A 25,031-nucleotide genomic window follows, 5' to 3' on the forward strand; every position below is an offset into this window, starting at 1 on the left:
TATCAATTTTGTTTATCTTCTCAAAGAACAAGCTTTTAGTTTTATTGACCTTTGCTATTGTTTTCTTCATTTCTATTTCATTTATTTCTGCTCTGATCTTTATGATTTCTTTCCTTCTACCGACTTTGAGTTTTCTTTGTTCTTCTTTCTCTATTTGTTTTGAGTGTACGGTCAGATTGTTTGAGATTTTTCTTGGGGTGAGATTGAATTGCTATAAAATTCCCTCTTAGAACTGCTTTTGCTGTGTCCCATAGGTTTTGGGTCATTGTGTTTTCATTGTCATTTGTTTCTATGTATTTTTTTATTTCTTCTTTGATTTTTTCAGTGATGTCTTTGTTATTTAGTAGTTCACTGTTTAGCTTCCATGTATTTGTGGTTTTTACCGTTTTTTTCCCGTAATTGATTTCCAATCTTATAGCGTTGTGGTCAGAAAAAATGCTTGATACGATTTCAATTTTTAAAAATTTTCCAAAGCTTGATTTGTGACCCAAGATGTGATCTATCCTGGAGAATGTTCCGTGTGCACTTGAGAAGAAAGTGTATTCTGCCACATTCAGGTGGAATGTTCTATAAATATCAATTAAATCTATCTGGTCTATTGTGTCATTTAAAGCTTGTGTTTCCTTATTTATTTTCTGTTTGGGTGATCTGTCCATTGGTGTTAGTGGGGTGTTAAAGTCCCCTACTATTATTGTGTTACTGTCAATTTCTCCATTCATGGTTATTAGCATTTGCCTTATGTATCGAGGTGCTCCTATGTTGGGTGCATAAACATTTACAATGTTATATCTTCTTCTTGGATTGATCCCTTGATCATTATGTAGTGTCCCTCCTTTTCTCTTTTAATGGTCTTTATTTTAAAGTGCATTTTATCTGATACGAGTATTGCTACTCCAGCTTTCTTTTGATTTCCATTTGCATGGAATATCTTTTTCCATTCCTTGACTTTCAGTCTGTATGTGTCCCTAGGTCTGAAGTGGGTCTTTTGTAGACCACATATATATGGGTCTTGTTTTTGGACCCATTCAGCCAGTCTGTGTCTTTTGGTTGGGGCATTTAATCCATTCACATTCAAGGTTATTATCGATATGTGTGTTCCTACTACCATTTTCTTAATTGTTTTGGGTTTGTTTTTGTGGGTCTTTTTCTTCTCTTGTGTTTCCCACCTAGGGAAGTTCCTTTAGCATTTGTTGTAAAGCTGGTTTGGTGGTGCTGAATTCTCTTAGCTTTTGCTTTTCTGAAAAGCTTTTGATTTCTCCATCAGATCTGAATGAGATCCTTGCTGGATAGAGTAACCTTGGTTGTAGGTTTTTCTCTTTCATCACTTCAAGTATATCCTGCCACTCTCTTCTGGCCTACAGAGTTTCTGCTGAGAAATCAGCTGATAACCTTATGGGGATTCCTTTGTATGTTATTGTGTGTTTTTCCCTTGCTGCTTTTAATATTTTTTCTTTGAATTTAATTTTTGTTAGTTTGATTAATATGTGTCTTGTTGTGTTTTTCCTAGGGTGTATCCTGTATGGGACTCTCTGTGCTTCCTGGACTTGAGTGACTATTTCCTTTCCCATGTTAGGGAAATTTTTGACTATAATCTCTTCAAATATTTTCTCAAACCCTTTCTTTTACTCTTCTTCTTCTGGGACCCCTGTAATTCGAATGTTGGTGCATTTAGTGTTGTCCCAGAGGTCTCTGAGATTGTCTTCAATTCTTTTCATTATTTTTTCTTTATTCTGCTCCTAGGCAGTTATTTCAACCATTTTGTTTTCCAGCTCACTTATTCGTTCTTCTGCCTCAGTTATTCTGTTATTGATTCCTTCTAGTGTATTTTTCATTTCAGTTATTGTGTTATTCATCTCTGTTTGTTTGTTCTTTAGTTCTTCCAGATCGTTGTCAAACATTTCTTGTATTTTTTCAATCCATGCCTCCATTCTATTGCCAAGATTCTGGATCATCTTTACTATCATTACTCTGAATTCTTTTCCAGGTAGATTGCCTATTTTCTCTTCATTTATTTGGTCTTGTAGGTTTTTACCTTGCTCCTTCATCTGTGACATATTTTTTTGCTGTCTCTCTTTTTTTTTTTTTTTTATGAGTGGGATTGTGTTCCTGTGCTACTGGTTGTTTGGCCTGAGAGTTCCAAAACTGGAGTTTGTAGGCTGGTGAGATGAGGACCTCCGTGAGATCTCACTATGATGAATATTCCCTGGGGTCTGAGGTTGTCTGTTAGTCCAGTGGTTTGGACTTGGAGCTCCCACTGCAGGAGTTCGGCCTGACCCCTGGCTCGTGAACCAAGATCCCACAAGCCACGTGGGGTGGCAAAAAGAAAAAAAAAAAGAACAATAACAAAGTAAAAAATAAAATTAGACTGGGAAACTAACAAATGTTAGAAAGAATATAAAAATAAAAATATAAATGAAACAACAACCGGAAGGTACAACAGTACTGCAATAGTAAAATAGAGGAGGAGGGAAAAGAAAAAAAAAGTAGGGGGAAAGGCCTTGGCTGTGGAGGGCGGGGCCTAAGCAAGGGCGAGGCTTGGGCAGCAGCCAGGGCCTAGGCTTAGGACCCACAGGGCTGGAAAAGGCCCTGGGGGCTGTGGGGGGTGGGGCTTAGGCTCAGCTGAACAGAAGGGCCCCAGGCATGCCCCCCTGGGACGCCTGGTCTCAGAGGGCAGGGGACCTCACCTGGGAGCCCAGCAGACTGGGAGCCCAGCAGGCTTCGTGGGTTCGAGTGGGCGGGGCAAATGCCCTCCTCTCCTCTCCTGCTCATCCCACCTGCTTCTCCCGTTCTCCCCTGGGCCTCCTTCCTATGCCCCTAGGACCAATATGGGTAGGGGGAGGGGGGAGCCTTGGAGGGTGGGGGACTGGCCTGGGAGCTCAGGAGGCTGCCCAGACCCATGTGGGCGGGGCAAACGCCCTCTGCTCTTCTCCTATTCCTCCCGGAAGGCCCCTCCCGCCTGCCTCTCCTGATCTCCCCGACCTCAGGGGTGCCGATCCTGTCCGGCCTCCACTTCTCCTCCCCCTTCAGTCTCCCCATATCCTACCGGTTTGCTTGGGGGTTCCTCCCATCTCTCCCCTTGATTTTTAAGTATTCTTTATATATTAGAGATATTTGTCTTTTTTCCCCGATATATAAATTGCAAACACTTTCTCCTAGTTTTTCAGTTGTCTTTTGACTTTGTTTATGGTGATCTTTGCCATGCCTAAGATTTTTATTTTTACATAATGAATTTTTTGTACTTAAATAAATTATTGCACCTGAATTTTGAGTCATAGGTAGAAAACATTTCCCTATGCTGAGATTATAAAAAAATTCACCAAGGTTTTCTTTAACTACTTTAAAAATGTCATTCTTTACATTTATGTCCCTGATCCATTTAGAATATTTTCTAGATGGCTAACCACTTGACCCAGACCATTTTTGAACCATCTTTGCTCTAGTGATTTGTCACTTTCATTCTACACTAAATTTATATATGTACTTGTGTCTATTTTTGGCCACAATCAATATTTGTACTGTGCTAACTAGTGCTTTAGTGCTAGGTATATGATAGGCATGATTGCAGAGAGAGAAGCAGCCAGATTGTCCTAAGGTTGGGTGGGGAGCAATATAAGTCATCTGCCAAGTAAAGCAGGGGTGTGTTTTTTTCTGAGTGTCAGGGGATGAGGGGGAAAGAAGAGGAGAAATGAAAAGTTGGGATTTAATCAGAAGAACTTCTTTTAAGTCATAATCTCCTAAAGACACAGAGAGAAATTATGAAAAACTTGACTGTATTAACCTGAACAGAAGATGGAAGAGGAGATAAAAAGAAAGAACCAAACTGATCAAGAGTGAATAAGGGCCTTCCAACCTGGTTAGGTTCCAGTACCTAACAAACTGATCTTCCTGTAAATAATAGACAAACTCTGGATAGTATTAAAAAACAAAACAAAATAATTACCCGAGGACTCTTTAGACTGAACAAAGATAGATTTGTGAGAGGAGCTGAAACTTGGAGTAAGTGACCAGCAAGGAATGAGTTCCCCATTTTTTGCACCTTTGCCCTGAGGGTAGCCTCGATCACAGCAGTGTGGGGGCAACAAAAGCTTCAACAGAAAGCCCTCTTTCACTGGCATTACCAGGGGAAGCAGCCTGGGGCAACCAGAGCCCCTGGAGAGCGAGGAATAAATCCAAGCAAGGAGAAAGCCAGAGCCAGAGAGCCTTAAATTATGTATATAAACTCAGTCCAGGCACCTAGCTGAACTAGGTGGGACAAACTGAAAGCAGTTCATAGTTTAGTCTTAAAGAATGGAACTGAGATTTGAGTGAGGGGCCTACTACAGGCCATGAAATGTTGCAGTTGGAGTCTAACAAAGTTAATTGTCTGCTAAAACAAATACTTTTCATAGTAATACAATAGATTCCAGAGTCTATACAACATAATATTCAGAAAATACAATCCAAATGTTTTTGGCATACAGAGTCAGAAAATATGGCCCAATTTCAGAGGAAAATACAGTCCACAGATGCAAACCCCAAGATGACAAAGATGTTAGAGTTAACAGACAAGGACTTTAAAGCAGCATAATTAAAATTATGGTCATAAGGAATGTAAAATATGTTCATAATGAATGAAAAGATAGGAAATATCAACAGAGAAATAGAAAATATAAAAAAGTACCAAATGGAAATTTTAGAACTGAAAAGTACAATATCTGAACAAAAAATTCACCACATGAGCTTAATAGCAGACTGGAGATGAGAGATGAGAGTCAGTGAATTTAAAGGTAGATCAACAGAGATCATCTGATCTGAAGAAGAGACAGAAAAAAGTTTGGACATAAACAAGCAGAATACCACAGTTGGGGAACTGTGGAACAATTTTAAAAGGTTTAACATGTGGTAATTGGAGTCCCAGAGGAGTGAAGAGAGGGAATGAGACAGAAAAAAAATTTGAAGAAATAATGGCAGCAAATTTCCCAAATTGGGTTAAGGATATAAATTTACAGATTAAAGAAGCTCAGTGAACCCAAACAAGAAATCTGTGCCTAGTCACAGCATTGTAAACCTGCTTAAAAACAAACATAAAGAGAAAATTCTTGAAAGCAGCCAGAAAAACGATCCTTTACATAAAGGGGAAAGTGATTTAAGGACTGTGACTTTTATTGAGCAACCATGGAAGGCCAGAAGACAGTGTAGCAACATCTTTAATGTTCTGAAAGAAAAGAGAATCCTGTCAACCCATAAGTCTATATATAAGAAAAACCTCCTTCAAGAATGAAAGTGAAATATACATTTTCAGAAAATAACAGCTAAGAGAATTTGTCGTTACCAGAACCAAACTACAAGACATACTAAAGTTCTTTGAGCTGAAGGAAATGATACCCAAGGGAAAGCTGGATCTTTAGGAATGAATGAAGAACACTGGAAACAGTAAATATAAAAACTATTTTTCTCTTAGTTTCTTTAAAATACACATGATTGTTTAAAGCAAAAATTTATAATATTGTCTTGTGAAGTTTATAATGTGGATGTAATACACACAACAACTACAACAAAAAGACAATGTGTGTGTGTGTGTGTGTGTGTGTAGGGGATAAATGGACCTACATAGTTGCAAAGTTTGTATATTTTCCATGACATGGTACTATGTTAATTCTAAGTAGGCTATAAACAAGTTTAAAAATATATTTTAACCCCTACAAGGTTTCTATATTTTATGTGAAGTACTGTAATCTTGAGTTTTCTACATTTTATGTGAAGTTTACTATATTGACTCTAAGTAGACTTTGAAAAGTTAAGAATGTATAATGTAATCCCTATAGAAACCACTAAAAATAATGCAAGAAAATATAGCTAATGACAATAGATAAAATAGAATTCTGAAAATGTTTAATAATCCAAAGAAAGCAGGAAAGCAGGGAAAAGATGAAGAAAAATCAGAGAGGACAAACAAAAAATAAAATGACTGACCTAAATCCAACCATATCAATACTTATGGTAAATGGTAATGGAATATACACTACAAAAAAAAGCAGAGAATAGCATAATGGATAAAAAGCAAGACCCCATTTTATGCTGTCTATAAGAGATACACTTTAAGTATAAAGACACAAATGCATTGAAAGTAAGTGGATGGAAGAAGATTAACCATAAACACAGTAAGACCCATGAAAAATAAAAACATATGTCCATACAGAGATTTGTGTACAGATATTTGTAGGAACTTTAGACACTACAGTCAAAAACTAGAAACAACTGAAACATCCATTAACAGGAGAATGGTTAAACAATATGTGGCATAGGCATACAATATACTACTACTCAGAAATAAAAAGAAGCTAACAACTACTTGTTGATATAAACAACATGGATGAATCTCAAAATCTAAATGAAAAAAGCCAGACACAAAAGAAGTATATACCATTTATATGATCCCATTTATATAAAATACAAACTAATCTACAGACAAAAAACAGATCAGTGGTGTATGCCAAGGATGGAGAGAGGGATTGAGTGTAAAGGGGCAAGAGGAATCTTTTGGGATTGATGGAAGTGTTCTGTATCTTGATTGTGGTGATGGGCATATACAACTGTCAAAACTCATTGAATTGTACACTTTGGATGCAACTTACAGTATGAAAATTATTCCTCAAAAGAGGTGAGGAAAAAATTTAAAAGACCTAATTTTCAAATAACTTCAGATTTTCTATGGAACTCTAAAAAAATTCTTCAATTCAATCTTTGCCATTTTTCTGAGACCATGGTTTCTGTTAATAAACGTCTCTCTGTGTTAAAAATATTTAGGTAGTAAACAAAACAGTGGTTCTAATTTAGTCTTAAAGCCACAGGGAAATGAGTTTAATGGGTTTTCAAAGACAAACTCAATGAATAGCTGCATTTTCTGGTCTATTTTTGAAGACACTGAAAGGAGAAAAAATCAATAAGTGGAGTCTGACAACTGTACTGAAGCATGAATCATAGAAAAGTGTTTTTTTCTTTTTTTTTTTTTTTTTTTTGGAAACTTTTAGGAAGCAATGAATCTTTATCTTCTATGTTTGGGTTGTTAACATTTGGTGTTTCCTGAGAACAGATATGGATAAAATACCCTTCCAAAAAAGCTTGACATCAATCCCTAGCAAAGACTAGGAGGAAATATTAAACAGATGGTTTGTGAGCACTTAGAAAGGGAACCTGATATCCTTGTGTACCAAGGCTGAGAAATGGAGGCTGGTTGACAGCATCATTAAGATGATTTGTAAATGGTTGAAAGACTTACATACCCAATGAGTGCAGACTGCTGTCAACCTGGACAGATGCCCTCTGGATGCCAAAATGCATTGATCACAGTGGGCTTTTTAGTTTTGTCATATGTATTACTTAGTCATTCTTTGGAAAGCCATTATAACATTTTTTATATGCAAATGAATACATGCAACATATATTTAAGCTATGAAGCATAACAGCAAAATGAACACTCATGAAGCCTTTATTCAACTTAAGATGTGGATCATCAACGCTACTAAGATATCTATATGCTTTGCCCTGATCTTCTCTAAGGGAAACCTTGCTACGCTGAAGTTTTAAAAAATCATTCTTTTCCTTTTAAAACTAGTTTTATTATTTTAAACAAACACTTTAGTATTTTGTTTTGCTTGAGCCTTATAAATAGGTATCTTACTGTCTATATCCTTGGTTATCTGCTTTTTTTTTCTCAATATTGAAAAGATTTATCTACATTGTTGTAGGTAGCTGTGGTTCACTCATTTTCACTTTGTGAATAAACCTTGTAATACTTATTCATGCCTCATTCAATGGACATTAGAGTAGTCTAATTTCTGGCTTTTAAAATAATGTCAATATTCACATTCTTGTACATGTCTCCAAGTGCACGTTTGTAAAAGTTTTTCTGGAGACATTCTCCTAGGAATGGAACTGCTAGGTTGTAGGGTATTGTGACTGTTACTTTACAACAAAATGACAAGTTGTGAACCAATTACATTCTTTCTGTCAGTCTATAAGAGTTTCCATGCTCTGCTATTGCCAACACTATGGTGAGACTTCTTAATTTTTTGCAAACTAGTGGGCATTAAATGGGATATCATTGTTTTGTGTTTCCCTGATTACTAATGAGGGTGAGAATTTTTCTTATGTTTATTTTGAGATTTCCTCTTCTGTGAAATACCTGTTCAGATTTTTTGTTTATTTAAAAATTAGATAGTCTTTTTTAAAAAAAATTGAGTTTCAGGCATTCCTTATTCTGGATACCAACTCATTATTGGTCATATGAGTTGTAAATATAGATATGATTTGTCATCACTTTCTTCATGGTGTCTCTGATGGATAGACATTCTTAATTTTGAAGTAACCATACTTATCAATCTTTTACTTTATGGTTAGCAAACTTTATTCCCCTCCTTCCTACCTTTGGTGATAAAATTTTCTCCTATATTTTCCTGCAAAAGTTTTAAAGTTTTAACTTTCATATTTAAATCTTTAATACATTTAAAATATAGTATTGTAAATGGCATGCAGAAGGGATCAAATTTCATTTTTCCCATACGGAATACTGATAGTTCCAGTATGATTTAATGACTAGATCCATCCTTTCCTACTGCTTTGCCGTGTCAACTCAGCCACATATCACGTTTTCATATAATGTGGCTGTCTGTTTCTGGGCTCTCTCATCTGTTCTAGACTGGACAATTTGCCTTTCCCTGTGTCAATACAACACTATCTTAATTAGAATAGCCTTTTAATCATCTTAATATCAGGCAAGGCAAACCTTTAGCCTTAATATATATCTTAGCATCTAATATATACATTAGGATCAGCTTGTCCGGTTCATTAAAAAACTCTGATACCATTTTTATTGGAATTGCATTGATAGATCAATTTGGGGAGAACTGAATCCTTATGATATTGAATGTTTCTATCCATTAACATGCTCCACTTAATTATATCTTCTTTAAGGTGCATCAGTAAAGCTTTAAACTATTCCCAATTACTATTCTATGCATCTTTTGTTAAAATTTATTTCTAAAAACTTTACTTTTTTATTATTGTAAAAGGTATTTCTTTAAAAATTGAAGTTTCTAAGAGTTTGTTTCTCTTTGTTTCTCAATAGAAATGCTATTGACTTTTTAAAAACATTTTTATTGGAGTATAATTGTTTTACAATGTTGTGTTAGTTTCTGCTGCATAACAAAGTGAATCAGCTATACCTGTACATATATCCCCTCCCTCTTTTGTCTCCCTCCCACACTCCCTATTCCATCCCTCAAGGTGGTCACAAAGCACGGAGCTGATCTCCCTGTGCTATGTGGCTGCTTCCCACTAGTTATCTATATTACATTTGGTAGTGTATATATGTCCATGCCACTCTCTCACTTCGTCACAGCTTACCCTTCCCCCTCCCCGTGTCCTCAAGTCCATTCTCTACACCTGCGTCTTTATTCCTGTCCTGCCCCTACGTTCTTCAGAACCATTTTTTTTTTGTTTTTTAGATTCCATATATATGTGTTAGCACACAGTATTTGTTTTTCTCTTTCTGACTTACTTCACTCTGTATGACAGTCTCTGGGTCCATCCACCTCACTACAAATAACTCAGTTTCGAGGAAATGCTATTGACTGTTGTATGTTTATCTTACATCCAGCCAACTTGTTAAACTCTTACTAATTTGGTTATTAATGTAGTCAATTAAATATGTTTCAAATAAAAACAGTTTTGTTTCTTTCTTTTCAATCGTCACACCCTTTAGTATTTTTCTTATCTTACTAGGCTAGGACAACTATGTTGAATCAAAGTGGTGATGGGGCATCCATGTATTATTCCTGATTTTTGAAGGCAATCTTTCTGGGTATTCTTGGTTATAGGTTATTCCTTTTCACCACTTTAAATATATTGTGCCACTCCCTTCTGGCCTGAAGAGCTTCTGCTGAAAAATCAGCTGATAGCCTTATGGGAGTTTCCTTGTATGGTATGGTATTTGTTGCCTTTCCCTTGCTGCTTTTAAATATTCTCTCTTTATCTTTAATTTTTGTCATTTTAATTACAATGTGTCTTGGTGTGTTCCTCTTTGGGTTAATCCTGTATGGGACTCTCTGCACTTCCTGGACTTGGGTGACTGTTCATTTCCCAGGTTAGGGAAGTTTTCAGCTATTATGTTTTCAAATATGTTCTCCACCCCTTTCTCTCTCTTCTCCTTCTGGGACCCCTATAATGTGAATATTATTGCACTTGATGTTGTCCCAGAGGTCTCTCAAACTGTCCTCATTTCTTTTCATTCTTTTTTCTTTTTTTCTGTTCAGTGGCAGTGATTTCCACTACCCTGTCTTCCACATCACTGGTTCAGTCCTCTGTAGCATTTAGTTTACTGTTGATTCCTTCTAGTGTATTTTTCATTTCAGTTATTGTATTCTTCATCTCTGTTTGGTTGTTCTTTATATTTTCTAACTCTTTGTTAAAAACTTCTAACTTCTCACTTGTACATCCATTCTTCTCCCAAGTTCTCTGATCATCTTTACAATCATTACTCTCAACTCTCTTGGGTAGAATGCCTATCTTCACTTCACTTAGTTCTTCTGGGGTTTTATCTTGTCCCTTTGTCTGGAACATGTTCCTCTGTTGCCTCATTTTGTCTAAGTTGCTATTTGTATTTTTATGTATGTGTTATGTTACTTTTCTTGACCTTGGAGAAGTGGCCTTCTGTAGGAGACGTCCTATGCATCCCGTCAGCACATATTCCTCGTCACCCAAGTTATATGCTCTAGGGGTTCCCCCCACGAGGGCTGTGTGGGTGCTTCTGTTGTAGTGGGCTGACTATGTGGGCAGTCTGGTAGGCTTTGTTGGCCCCTAGCCAGGTTGGTTGCCAGGCCCTGCCTTGTGTGGATGCTACTAGCTGCTGGTTAGTGGGTCCTGGTCACAAGGTGGCTAATTATAGAACCCCAGGTGGCCCCAGGGCTAGTGCTGGCTCACTGGTGGACAGAGTCAGGGTCCAGAAGACTCTAGGTCTGTTGCCTGCCCACTGGTGGGTGAAGCCAGCTCCTGGGGTTAGTGCCAGTCTATTGGCAGGCAGATCCGGGTCCTGGAGTCTAGCTGCAGGGCCCAGGGATCCCAGAGCTGGTATTAGATTGCTGGGGGGCAGGGGGGAGGGCGATTCCTGTCACAGTTGGATATGGGGTCTGGGGTGTCACAAAGCTTGTGTTGGCCTGCTAGTAGGCAGGGCTGGGGCCCAGCTGATCCTAGGGTAGGGTCTGGCCTGTTGTCGGTGGGCTGGGTCTGCAGGCTGCAGGATTGTGTTTTTCTTGCATTTAGTGTCTGCCCCCTGGTGGGTGAGGCTGGTCTAGAGGTTACTGCAAGCTTCCCAGAGGGCAGGGCGGGAGCTGGGTCTTGGCCCTCTGGTGGGCAGGGTTGTGTCTAAAGACATATCTGGAGGTGGCTGTGGGCTCAGGTAGTCTTTAGGCAGCCTGTCTGCTGATGGGTGGGGCTATGTCTCTGCTCAGTTAGTTGTTTGGTCTGAGGTGTCCCAGCATTGGTGCCTACAGGTTGTTGGGTGGGGCCAGGTCTTGGTGCTAATGAGCTAGAGGGAAGATCCCAAGATGGTGCCTGCCTGCACCAGTGTCCATATGATAGAAAGCTCCCAAATATGGCTGCTGCCAGTGCCTATGTCCCCAGGGTGAGCTGCAGCTGCCCCCCATCTCTCTGGGAGATTCTCCAAGACAAGCAGCTAGGTCTGGCCCAGGCTCCTATCAAATTACTGCTTTTGCCCTGGGTCCCAGTGTGTGTGAGATTTTGTGTGTGTCCTTTAAGAATAAAGTCTCTATTTCCCCCAGACCTTTGGGATTCCTGAAATTAAGCCTGCAAAGCCAAATGCTCTGGGGCTCATCTTTCTGGTGCAGGACCCTGGGCTGGGGAGCCCGATATGGGACTCAGAACTCTCACTCCTGTGGGAGAACCTCTACAATATAATTATTCTCTCTTTTGAGGGTTGCCCACCCAGGGTGTATGGGACTTGATTATATTGTGAGTCTGCCTCTCCTACCAATCTGGTTGTGGTAACTTCTTTATGTCTTTAGTCGTAGAAGATCTTTTCTGGTAGGTTCTGGTCTTTTTCATTGATGGCTATTCTACAGATAGTTGTGATTCTGGTGTGCTCGCAAGAGGAGGTGAGCTCAGGGTCTTTCTACTCTGCCATCTTGGCCACTCTCCTTTTTTTTTTTTTTTTCTCTTTTCCTTTGTGCTTAGTCTAGTTTCACTTGCTCATGTGGTGCTGCATGTAAAGGCCTGAAGGTCATCTTTAACCAGTAAGAACCGTATTGTAGACTTTTGATAGAAACATTTTGCCAAGTTACAGAAGTTATTTTCTATCTCTAGTTTACCAAGATTTTTTTCTTAAATAATGAATGGATGTTAATTTTATCATATGTTTTTCTGTTTCTATTAAGATAACATAATTTTTACCTTTATCTGTTGATGTGGTAAATTATATTTATACATTTTTTTCTTTTTTATTGAAGTATAGTTGATTTACAATGTTATATTAGTTTCAGGTGTACAACATAGTAATTCAATATTTTTACAGATTATACTCCATTTAAAGTTATTATAAAATATTGGCTATTTCCCTGTGCTGTACATTACATCCTTGTACCTTTATACATAGTAGTTTGTACCTCTTAATTGCTTTCCCCTATCTTGCCCCTCCCTCTAAGCCCTCTCCCCACTGATAACCACTAATTTGTTCTCTGTATCTATAAGTCTGTTTCTGTTTTATTATATTCATTCATTTATTTTTTAGATTCCACATATAATGATAATGTACAGTATTTATCTTTCTCTGTCTGACTTACTTCACAAAGTATAATACCTTCTGGATCCATCCATGTTGTGCAAATGGCAAAATTTCAGTCCTTTTTATGGCTGAGTAATATTCCCTGTGTATATATATATATACCACATCTCCTTTATCCACGCATCTGGTGATGGACATAAGTTGCTTCCATATCGTGGTTTTGTAAATAATGGTGCTATGAACATTGGGGTACATATATCTTTTCAAATTAGTGTTTTTGTTTTCTTCAGATATACACACAGGAGTGGAATTGCTGGATCATATGGTAATTCTATTTTTAATTTTTTGAGGAACCTCCATACTGTTTTCCATAGTGGCTACACCAATTTACATTCCTACTAACAGTGTACTAGGGTTCCCTTTTCTCCATATCCTTGCCAACATTTATTATTTGTTGTCTTTTTGACGATAGCTATTCTGACAGGTGTGAGGTGATAGCTCATCGTGGTTTTGATTTGCATTTCTCTGACGATTAGAGATGTTGAGCATCCTTTCATGTGCCTGTTGGTCATCTATATGTCTTCTTTGGAAAAAATGTCTGTTCAGATCTTCTGCCCATTTTAATTGGGTTGTGGTTTTTTTTTGATATTCAGTTGTATGAGCTCTTTATATATTTTGGATATTAATCCCTTATCAAATGATATCACTTGCAAATATCTTCTCCCATTCACTAGCTTGTCTTTTCATATTGTCAATGATTTCTTTCACTGTGCAAAAGCTTTTAAGTTTAATTAGGCCCCATTTATTTATTTTTGCTTTTGTTTCCATTGCCTTAAGAGACAGAGCTAAAAAAATATTGCTATAATTTATGTCAGAGTGTTTTGCCTATATTTTCTTCTAGGAGTTTTATGGTTTCTAGTCTTACAGTTAGGTATTTAATCCATTTTGAGTTTATTTTTGTATATGGTGTGAGAAAATATTCTAATTTAATTCTTTTATACATAGCTGTGTTGTTTTCCCAACACCACTTTATTGAAGAGACTGTCTTTTCTCCATTGTGTATTTTTGCCTCCTTTGTCGTAGATTAATTGACCATAAGTACGTGGGTTTATTTCTGGGATCTCTATTCTGTTCCATTGATCTATGTGTCTGTTTTTGTGCTGGTACCATACTTTTTTGATTACTGTAGCTTTGTAGCATAGTCTGAAGTAAGGGAGCATGATACCCCCAACTTTTTTCTTTTTTCTCAAGATTGCTTTGGCTCTTTAGTGTCTTTTGTGGTCCCATAGAAATTTTAGGATTATTTGTTCTAGTTCTGTGAAAAATGTCATGGGTATTTAGATACAGATTGCGTTAAATCTGTAGATGGCTTTGGGTAATATGGACATTTTAACAATATTAATTCTTGCAATCCATGAACACAGGATATCTTTCCATTTATTTGTACAATCTTTAATCTCCTTCATCAATGTCTTACAGTTTTCAGAGTATAGGTCTTTTCCTCCTTGGTTAAATTTATATTTATATATTTCTAATGCAAAATCACCTTGTATTACAGGGATAAATCCAACTTGATCAGTTCTATAGTCTCTTTTTATACATGATAAGATAATTTAAGATGGTTTTATCTATTTTCATGAGTGGATTGGCCTGCAATTTTCTTTTCTCACATTGTTCTTGTCTGGTTTTCTATCATGACTTGGCGGTTGTGTGGGGGGGGGTATTTTCTTTTTCTTTCTTTCTTTTTTAATTTCCAGAAGAGTTTGTATAAGATTGGAGTGATCTGTGCCTTGAAAGTTTGATGGAATTTGACTATAAAACCATCTAGGATTGATAATTGGTTAGGGGAACCATTTAGATTTTTATTTCTGAGCCAAAATTTGTATCTTTTAAGTAATATATTGGTTTTTGTCTAAATGTTTGATTCCATACTTCTATCTGCAGTTATGCTCCTTTTTCACAACCCTAACATAGTTTATTGTGCCCTCTTTCTTTGTCTTTTCTTCATTGATTTCACCAAAAAATTCTCTATTTTATCCGTTTTTTTCAAAGAACCAACTTTTGAATTTTTGATTATCTTAATTGCTCTTTTCAACTGAGGAAGTAGAGAGAATGGTTAAGTATGTGAGCTTTAGAGTCAGACTGCTTAGAATCCCTGTTCTGTATCTTAACTAAGAAACTTTGGGAAAGCTAATTTGGACAAGAAACTATGCCTGAGTTTCTTCATCTAGATATATGAGATTAAATAATAGTGGAAACTATTTAAAACAAAGTATTTGGACAGAAGGTGTTCAATAAAAGGTTGCTGTTATTATAATCTATAGACAACTGTTAGAGTATGTAAGAGACTATGGCTTTTAGTTCACATATCTTTTCCTTGAGGCTCAGAACTTACTTAAAAATAAAGCCAAGTAGCAGCATTATTCTCTCCATTGATGGCTGTCCTATGTGCTTAATTTTGGCTGCTGGAATTGGCAGCCTCTCCCAGATCTTAAATTTATGATCAAAATCCAGTATTAGAGATCTGCTCTAAAGGTTTCAGGTTGGCTTACATATAAAGAGGGCATATAAAGATAAAGAAGTATTCCATCTTCCCCTGTGAGAAGTATATCTCTTCACATCTCTATTTCACAGACCAACATTTCTAGTCCTCTTTTAAGACCAAAACAGGAACAAAATGGATAAATAACAGAAAAGAAAGGCTATAAAACTATGGAAAAAGTTTTATATTATGTTACATGAAAACAAAAAAATTACATACATAAATTGTAACTCTGAAACCTAAAAATGATTGTGGACAACTGAGAGGTAATGTGCAAAAACAAAATCAGTGTAATGGGGTAGTGGAATTGTGAATGATTTTGCATTAAAAATTATTTTATAGTCACATATTCTTTTCAATAAAAAATTAATAGAGCCTGAAATTTTCTCAGTAAAAAGGCATATATAAATTTTCTCAGTAAAAAGTTTGTGCGAGGACACCACCTTACAACTCTTACTACTACTATTAATATCAACAGAAAACATTTATGTTTTCTGGCTCACATGTGCCAGGTACTGTTTTAAGTACTTTACATGCAAGTTACATTTAATCCTTGTAAAAACCCTATAGGATAGCTACTATTATTAGCCTTATTTTATAAATGAGAAAATTGTGGGATGAAGAGTTTAAGTAACTTGTTCAAGGCCACAGAGTTCAAATAAAAATTCAGTTGGATGGTTAAATAAATGGTGATGAATTTATACACTAGAATACCTCACAGCTACTAAAAGGAATGGGTTAGATCTCTATATGCCAATATGAAAAAAATTATTGGATAAATAGCTAAATAAAAAATGCAGATCAGTGGGTATTATATAGTTCCATTTTTGTAAAAGTGAATGATATAAAAAACCCTAACAATATTACATGTATGTTCATGTCCATATATGTGTAAGGAAAGCAATTCAGTAGAATGTGTCCTACACTGCTGATAGTAATTATCTCTGGAGGGTAGAATTTTGGATCATTTTTAACTGTTTATATTATACTTCTGTATAGGGAATGTTTACTTGTAATAAAAAATTAAAAAATAACTGGACAAAAGCTACCACAGAGACAGCTAGGCAGGATATTTCAGCTAAATTTTTTTTCAAGTTTATACAAATGACTTATTTCCACACTTGCAAGGGTAAGAAATGGTTCTTTAAAGCAAGCATTTACTTGAGCAAATTTTAAAACAATTCCTATGGGGTTACAGGATGAGAATACAATCTAAGCCCATTCTTACAAGCCTTAACATAACTAAATAGCTTTTCTAAATTAAAGAAAAACATTTTATTAAAGATTCAACATTGCTTACAACTCTGAGTGTAATGAATGTGTGTAAAGAATGTGTATTTAAACTGGGGATTTATTTGAGGCTTTTATTATAATGACCACACATATAATAATAATAACACTGATGATAACTTCATAGATTTTATACTGTCTTTGCATTCATCTAAGAATAGGGGTGGATTTAATTTAATTTAATTATTGTATTTCCTATTGGATGACCACCTAAAAAATTTTAAGATCAGTCAAATTCATTTTCAGCTCCATAAAACTTTGTAAACATATCTCTGTCAAATACATCTGGTGAACTTCTGACGTTCTTAATATCAGCTAAATATTAAATAAAGAAAAAATGAACAAGTTAGGCTAATCAAGAACAGATGGAAGAAAGTGTCATTTATACACTTGAAAGAAAACATATAATAAGCCATAAGCCTGAAAATTTATAGAAAACCTTAACTGATATGAATGTGATTTAAAGTTAACCTTTTCATTAAAATGAAATTATCTTGCTAAAGAACTTTCTAAAAGGTGAGTCTACCTTCTTAATTTCTAAGTTCACTTTTTCTTCAACAATTCTGGATTTTACAGTCTCCAAGTCATCTTTGTAATAATTAGATCTCACTATGCAGGGCTGCACTAAAGAACGCAGAAATTAGACCAATCGAAGGACATAATCTCATAGCTCCTTTTAAAACTGATCTGTAATATCATTTCCTTGTAACCTGTTTCTTTCTTCAAAAAGTAGCATGTAGACAATTTTTATTTAATTGATGATCATGGTTACCACAGTTAAAAAAATTATAAATAGATTCAAAAAGTGTTTGAATCAATTCATGATATTCATGGGCTACGAAGGGAAGCTACAGGTGCTTGGCATATGTCCCTAAATATTTGAGTTGATGTCAGAGAGTGTGGCCACCACCTCTCACAAATTATTTGATTTTTCCCAATCATTCATTTATTTATTCAAGAAACATTTATTGAGAATCTACTATGTGCCAGGCAGAATGATATATGCTGGTGATACAAAGATGTATAAGACACAGTCTTATCCTCAGGTAACTCACAGTCCACTTGAGGCCTGGCCATTAAAAACAAATCTCAGAAATATTAAACCATCCATATACAAAAATTTTCAAAAATACTAAGAACAGCTAATTTTCATTCAGCATTTACTGTATACTAAGTAATTAACATGTATGATCTCATTTAATTTCCACAACTACTGGATGGGGCAGGAATTAAAGGCTTACACAGGCTAAGTACCTTCTCCAAAGCCACACAGCTAGTAAGTAATAGAAATGGGATTTAGACTCAGGCAACCTAATTCTAGAGCACTCATCCTTCTGAGAATAAGACTAGTTGCTGTTGTTAATCTCTTGACAAGAACATCAGATAAAGCAAAACATTAATGGAATAAAGGAATTAACTTTGAGGAAAGTACAGGCAAACTGGGAAGATTTCAAGCTATGAACCATATGTACACTTAACTCACAAAGAGGAATTACAAGCAATTTATGGGATAATGTATTATTTATAAGCAAATAGGAAGTTACTGGAAGAATCGTTAGCAGTGACACAAGGTAGAAAGCTGCCTTCCTGCATTGAAAAGCTCTTCTATACAGTGCTAGCCTCTAACTATTTTAAATAAAGCCATCAGGTACCCTCAGAGTACCCTGAGCTTTGTGCCATTAGAGATTCAGTACTTTCTGGGTACAGTCACTGAAGGGAGAAAAGGATATAGTCCATGCCTGATCTGTCCATGATCAAAGAGAAATAAAAAGAGCTTCTCTCTCACAGATTCAGTTTGAGAACCCACTGGGAAAGACTCTGATTAGTAGCCTGGAGAACTATGATTGCCTCACCTGGGTCATGGCCCACCCTGTGACCATGAAAGTAGAGGTGTTACTAAAGAAGGGGGATGCAGGGGATGCTGGGGAGACCAAGAACAGACTCCACAGGTATCACTGTCATCAATTCATTCAACAAATATATACTGATAATCTAGGATATACTACAGAGTGGGGTGCAGAAATGAGTAAGACAAATTTGTAATGCCAAGGCTTAATGCTTAAGAGTTAATACAGATAGAAAAGATAACAAGTAGTTTACAGTTTAGGTGAGAAGACAAAATTATTACACAATAAAGCAATGGTATCATCAAAAAATCTACAAACAATTAATGCTGGAGAGGGAGTGGAGAAAAGGGAACCCTCTTACACTGTTGGTGGGAATGTAAATTGATACAGCCACTATGGAGAACAGTATGGAGGTTCCTTAAAAAACTAAAAATAGAATTACCATATGACCAAGCAATCCCACCACTGGGCATATACCCTGAGAAAACCATAATTCAAAAAGAGTCATGTACCACCATGTTCACTGCAGCACTATTTACAATAGCCAGGAAGTGGAAGCAACCTAAGTGTCCATCGACAGGTGAACAGATAAAGAAGATGTGGCACATATATACAATGGAATGTTGCTCAGCCATAATAAGAAACGAAATTGAATTACTTGTAGTGAGGTGGATGAACCTAGAGACTGTCATACAGAGTGAAGTAAGTCAAAAAGAGAAAAACAAATACTGTATGCTAACACATATATGTGGAATCTAAAAAAAAATGGTTCTGATGAACTTAGGGGCAGGACAGGAATAAAGATGCAGACGTAGAGAATGGACTTGAGGACACGGGGAGGGGGAAGGGTAAGCTGGGATGAAGTGAGAGAGTAGCATTGACATATATACATCACCAAATGTAAAATAGATAGTGGGAAGCAGCTGCATTCCATGGAGAGATCAGCTCGGTGCTTTGTGACCACCTAGAGGGGTGGGATAGGGATGGTGGGAGGGAGACGCAAGAAAAAGGGGATATGGGGATATATGTATATGTATAGCTGATTCACTTTGTTATACAGCAGAAACTAACACACCATTGTAAAGCAATTATACTCCAATAAAGACGTTAAAAACAAATAAAGCAATGGTAAACAGTTCTATGTGGTATATAATTAAATGCTAAATTGTGTTGTGTAGACCACAGGCTATGTGGTTTTTCTAAGGAGAGGAAAATCAATTCAGTAGTCATGAACCTGAATTAGGCCTTAAAGGATGGGGAGGATTTGGTTGGAAGAGGATAAGGGGAGGAATGCAGAGGAAAGAAGGGGGAATTCAGAGGAGAAGATTACTACAAGTGGAGGGTTGGAGATAGAAGGACAGTCAGTGAGGAGACTGGCTTGAGAAAAGCAGAGGGTGTGTAGTAGCTGAGAGCTCATACACCACACAGCAAGGCTAGTTACCCTCCCGCCCCAACCAGAACAATGTCAGTGGTCCATGATGCTGGAAGGATCCACATGTGTCAGAATTTGATGGGAAACACATCCTTAGTTACAAACCCCCTAACCTAATTAGGGCGTGAAGGGAAGAGTGAGGTTATTTATGTGGAACCAGGAAGAGATCAATGGTATCAGAACAGTGGACACCTCCAGGTGTGTATAACCTTGGAGAAGACCAATATAACCAGAAAGAACTGACAGAGGGTGAACTGTAACTTGAGTGTTGGATAAATTAAAACCAGTTAAAAACCTTTTAAATGCTGTAATTTGAGAATCTCTACTTGATCTCCTGAAAAAATCTTCTCATAAATTTCCATTGCTTTAGCATGAAATCCAAATGTCTTAGAATGGGTTTAGGGCATATATGGCCTTTCTTGATCTAACCCTTGCCTACCTTTAGAGCCTTACTCCTGCCTCTGCCTGATAGGCTCCTGACATAAGGAACCATGGGCTCATCTCTGAAAGTTGATTTATCTTGCTTTCTCATGTCTCTGGGTCTCCTTTTGAGTCCCCCTTTCCTCTTCCCCTGCTTGGTTAATTCCTATTTGTCCTTTAAGACTCAGTTTGAATATTTTCTCTTCTAGGAAGTGTACGATTACTGGTGACTTATGTGGGATTTATTAGCAGGGATCTGAGTGCCAGTAGTCACTGGGTTGGGGTAGGTGGGCTGGGGACATCAGGGCTGTGAAGCTGGTGACTCAAAACCCATTCTGGGGAGGTAGGAGGTAGGCAGGGCACATATGAACCGAGACTATAATCCCCTGGCACATTTTCCATTGTTCCATCAAACTTCACTTACAAAACACTGATTAAGAATTTCAAGACTGCAACACAAAAGCATTAAATCCTAAGCATAGGGGCTTTCTGAATGCAGGGCCTTGTGTGACCGCACTGGTCATAGGCCAATGAAGCCAGCCATGCATATAAGTCTCTTCATACAGCATTGGTTATAATAGCAAAATGTAATAAACCAAATTATTCATTAATAACCGATTAAACAAACTATGGTCCAACCACAAAGTAAAAAAAATCATGTATCCAGTAAAAAAAGAGGCATGTCTATAGATACTAACATAGATAGCTGTACAACATGCAAAGAGGATTACAGAATATTATGTATGTCATGATCCCATTAAAATATAAAATATTTCTTCCTACTATCTATCTATCTATCTATCTATCTATCTGTCTATCTATCTATCTATCTATCTATCTAATGGAGCATTAAGAGGGATACCCCAATCTCTTGAGGAGGAAGGAATTTTTACTTTTTATACCTATATTTCAGGTTTTACATTAACATATATTGTTTCTAAAATTAAAAATATGATTAAAAAATTAAACTCTAACACCTAGAAACACCTGTCTGAACCACAGTGAAATCTGTTGGCTTCATTTCATTTAAGAACATAAAAAGACCATGGAAGAGACTTCCCTGGTGGTCCAGTGGTTAAGGCTTCCCTTTGCAAAGCAGGTGGTGAGGGTTCGATCCCTGGTCGGGGAGCTAAGATTCCACGTGCCTCGCGGCCAAAAAACCGAAGCATAAAACAGAAGCAATATTGTAACAAATTCAATAAAGACTTTAAAAATGGTCCACATCAAAAAAATCTTTTTTAAAAAAAAAGACCATGGAAAATAATCTTCCTGATCTGTAAAAGACTACTCATTAAAATCTTACCATTCTTTTTACCTTTTCTTTTAATTCTTACCGTCATTGCTGGCCTCTTCAACAGGGGATGCTGAGTCCATACATTCTAGGACTCCCTTTGTGATCTCAACCACCTGAAGCCTGCTGACCCTGACTATGTCTGTATCTTTCAATCCTTCCTCCAATTGTTTGACCACCTCTTTTCCAGGCTGTGAAGTCAGAACAGTAATCTGGAAATAAATAGAAGAATCAACGTGTCTACTTTCCCTGATGTACAGAGGTTAGATGTAACAGGTTAGATCTGGAGGCTTAAACACCACAGAAATCTGTGGTAGTGGCTATTGTCTTTAGGGCAAAGAAAAAGATTTATGTGTAATTTGCAAATCAAATTTCATTTGACAGATTCTGGTGGGAGAGGTCTGGTGGGACAGATCATCACAGGACCCTTCCAAACAGGCTGAACCTACCCCAGAAAGTGACCAATGAGAAGCCATCCCTGTGTTTTAGTTTTAGTTTTTGTTTTTCTTTTGGTCATACCGCGTGCAGCATGTGGGATCTTAGTTCCCCAACTAGGGTTTCCCGATTAGGGATTGAACTCGCACACCCTGCATTGGGAGCATGGAGTCTCAACTACTGGACTGCCAGGGAAGTCCCCCACTGTGTTTCAGTTTTTAAGATTGCTTGAATCATTGGCAGTATCCCTCTTGCTCAAAGTGCTTTGATTTCTTGAGGATACAAAGGAAATAGAATCCTTAAATTCCACTCATTAAATGTGTACTAAAGATCAGAGAGCTTATATGCTCTTTTCTCACAGCGGTACTTCCACGTAGATTTCTCTCCTTGCTCAATCTGAATCTGGGTTGAACATGAAACTCTGGAAGGCAAGTATTAAATACATGCAATTCTCTTTTGTACTTGGACATTTTAAATTGATGAATAAGCATGGAGATGAAAGCATAATTATTTTTAAACTCATTTGTCTGATGCCTGATGTTACTAGAGACTGAATGTGTTTTAACTCACAGTCACTCATGTACCCAATGGAGTATCTAGTCATGACTTTCAATGTGAATGAAACAGAGAACAACAGAAGAATGACAAATAATGAAGGATCTAGATGGACTGAAATGGGAAGATGGCTTAGTGTCCTAAGCCATCTTTTACCTCCAGGGAAGTGCAGGTCAGAGCTGCACTTGTGGTCATGTGTCCACTGTACTGTTTAAACTGCTGGAGCCCATCCTTTATTGCCAGCTGCAGAGAAGTGGCTTGTGGTCTGAAACAACCTTCTCTTTGCAACATGCGGAGTTCTGAGATGCAGGCCTGCAGCCTAGCAAAGTTCCCTTTCACTTGCTGCAGAGAAAAATGAATCAAAGATGCAAATCTTTAGTGACTCAGGTTTCAGATTAACTGGCAGTCTAATTTCATTATCAATTACTCCTCAAGAGTACTTTTCCCTTCCTGAAAATCTGTTTATTTGACCAAGATCTATGGAATGCCTATTATGTTCTAGGCACTGCACTAAAATCTTCCCTAGACCAGAGGAAAGAAAATTTGCAGCCAAAGGACTTTGATTATGTGGAATTACTAGAAACAGGAAAGAATGTGTTTTAACTCATTCACTCACCCAAAGGAAGGTTCAGTTGTGACTGCTTAGTTTTACTTTGGGGTGGTCTGCAAATTGGAGGCCTAACAGTGTCACTCTTAGACATTATCTTCATTTCTCAGTCAGTCTAGGCATAGCGAGCTTCTCTATTCAAGAGTGATGTTTTATCAGATATGAGGATTTTGATCATTTTAGAACTGATAAGGTCCTACCTAATCTGCCCCTCAGGATCACTTTAAGCAGAGATGCTTGGCTTAGTCTGCAGTCAGGTCAAGGAGTCAACACGTAAATCTCCTGGCTCTCCTCACTTTCCTTCACAAAAACTTGTTCTCAGGAAGTAATCTAATCTAATCTGACTCTAGATCGATGTTACGTCTCCTAAGAATATATGCATTTTGAATAAATGTGGAATTAAAATTTGTGACACTATTTGAAGGAATTCCAAGCATCAATAGCAGGTGGGGGTGGGGTGGGGAGGAATTATATTTGGGATAAGGAAACTTTCCTGATCAAAGAGCAGAACTGAGCAATATTTGCAAAATGCACATAAAATTCATGAGCATGTTACTTTGCTTACATGCTCCTCTCCATGAATCTCTGGGAAAAACACAAGAAATAGTATATAATTCTTACACAAAGAGAACTTGTCATCTAGATAGGAAGATAAGAAACCTACTCAAGTACAGACTAGTAGCCTTTGAGCATTTCTTTTCATGTACTCCCTAAAAGAATATGAAAAATGGTATACTCCTTTATATGTTTTTAAGTTGACATCTAGATTTTAAGTAAGTACATAGTTGTTAAGGATGTAACTTCCAGCATATTTAAATATCAATATTTCAAAATAAAACTATACCACTACTCTTTAAAACATAATCCAATAGAATCTAAATATCATAGGGATTTGATACTTGCATTATTCAATTTAAAAAGTACATGAGCAAGCTCTTTTTTCTTTTTAACAAGTGGAAATTAATATTATTCATTTTTCTCCTTGAATTCATATTTCCATTTCACTTTTCTCATAGAGTTTTATCATAATGTAAAAGAATTTTTTGGTTGGCAGTTTTTTATTGATTATCTTATCATACTTCTCTGTGTCAAAAATATTTACATGTTGTAAGATTTTAAAATTTCCTATGACTATAGGCTCTAATTAATAATCTAGATTGAGCTATTATTAAAATTATTGTTCATATACAATTGATCAAAACAACATATATATTACCTATTTTGATAATTATTGGCATTAAGCATAAACTTTAATTAGAAATGCATCTCTTAATGGCAGAGCATGTTGTGTTCTTTTTTCAATTAGTTAAGGTATGTGTGAATAAATAAATTACTGATTGAATGGCACCAACATTCAGTATTAATCCTATTCCTATTTTCTAGGAGGTTTCTAGTGCTGAGAACCATTGTCCTGATAAATATAGATGTCAATCAAATTGTCAAATTCATTCTGAGATATATGCCAAAAATTATATAGGGATATAGATACTAATAAAAAATATTTTTTTTTAAATAAATTTTATTTATTTATTTTTGGCTGCTCTGGGTCTTCGTTGCTGCACGCGGGATTTCTCTAGTCGCGGTGAGCGGAGGCTACTCTTTGTTGTGGTGCGCAGGCTTCTCATTGCAGTGGCTTCTCTTGTTGTGGAGCACGGGCTCTAGGCACGCGGCTTTAGTAGTTGTGGCACGTGGGCTCTAGAGCTCAGGCTCAGTAGTTGTGGCGCGCAGGCTTAGTTGCTCCGTGGCATGTGGGATCTTCCCGGACCAGGGCTCGAACCCGTGTCCCCTGCATTGGCAGGCAGATTCTTAACCACTGCGCCACCAGGGAAGCCCCTCA

General features: G+C 37.0%; 1 protein-coding gene across 1 annotated transcript in view; it reads right to left on the reverse strand.

Annotated features, from left to right (window-relative positions):
• The window catches only part of M1AP (meiosis 1 associated protein), a 90,638-nt gene that overhangs the window by 41,905 nt on the left and 23,702 nt on the right, over positions 1 to 25,031 (reverse strand). The window contains exons 3-4 of the mRNA XM_024133580.3: positions 22,744 to 22,929; positions 21,641 to 21,809 (exon numbers count right to left, since the gene is read on the reverse strand). Coding sequence (XP_023989348.1) covers positions 21,641 to 21,809; positions 22,744 to 22,929 — 355 coding nt within the window. The remainder of the gene's footprint in view (positions 1 to 21,640; positions 21,810 to 22,743; positions 22,930 to 25,031) is intronic.

This window comes from Physeter macrocephalus, chromosome 12 (genome assembly GCF_002837175.3).
Source record: "Physeter macrocephalus isolate SW-GA chromosome 12, ASM283717v5, whole genome shotgun sequence".
NCBI classification, from domain to species: Eukaryota; Metazoa; Chordata; class Mammalia; order Artiodactyla; family Physeteridae; genus Physeter; species Physeter macrocephalus.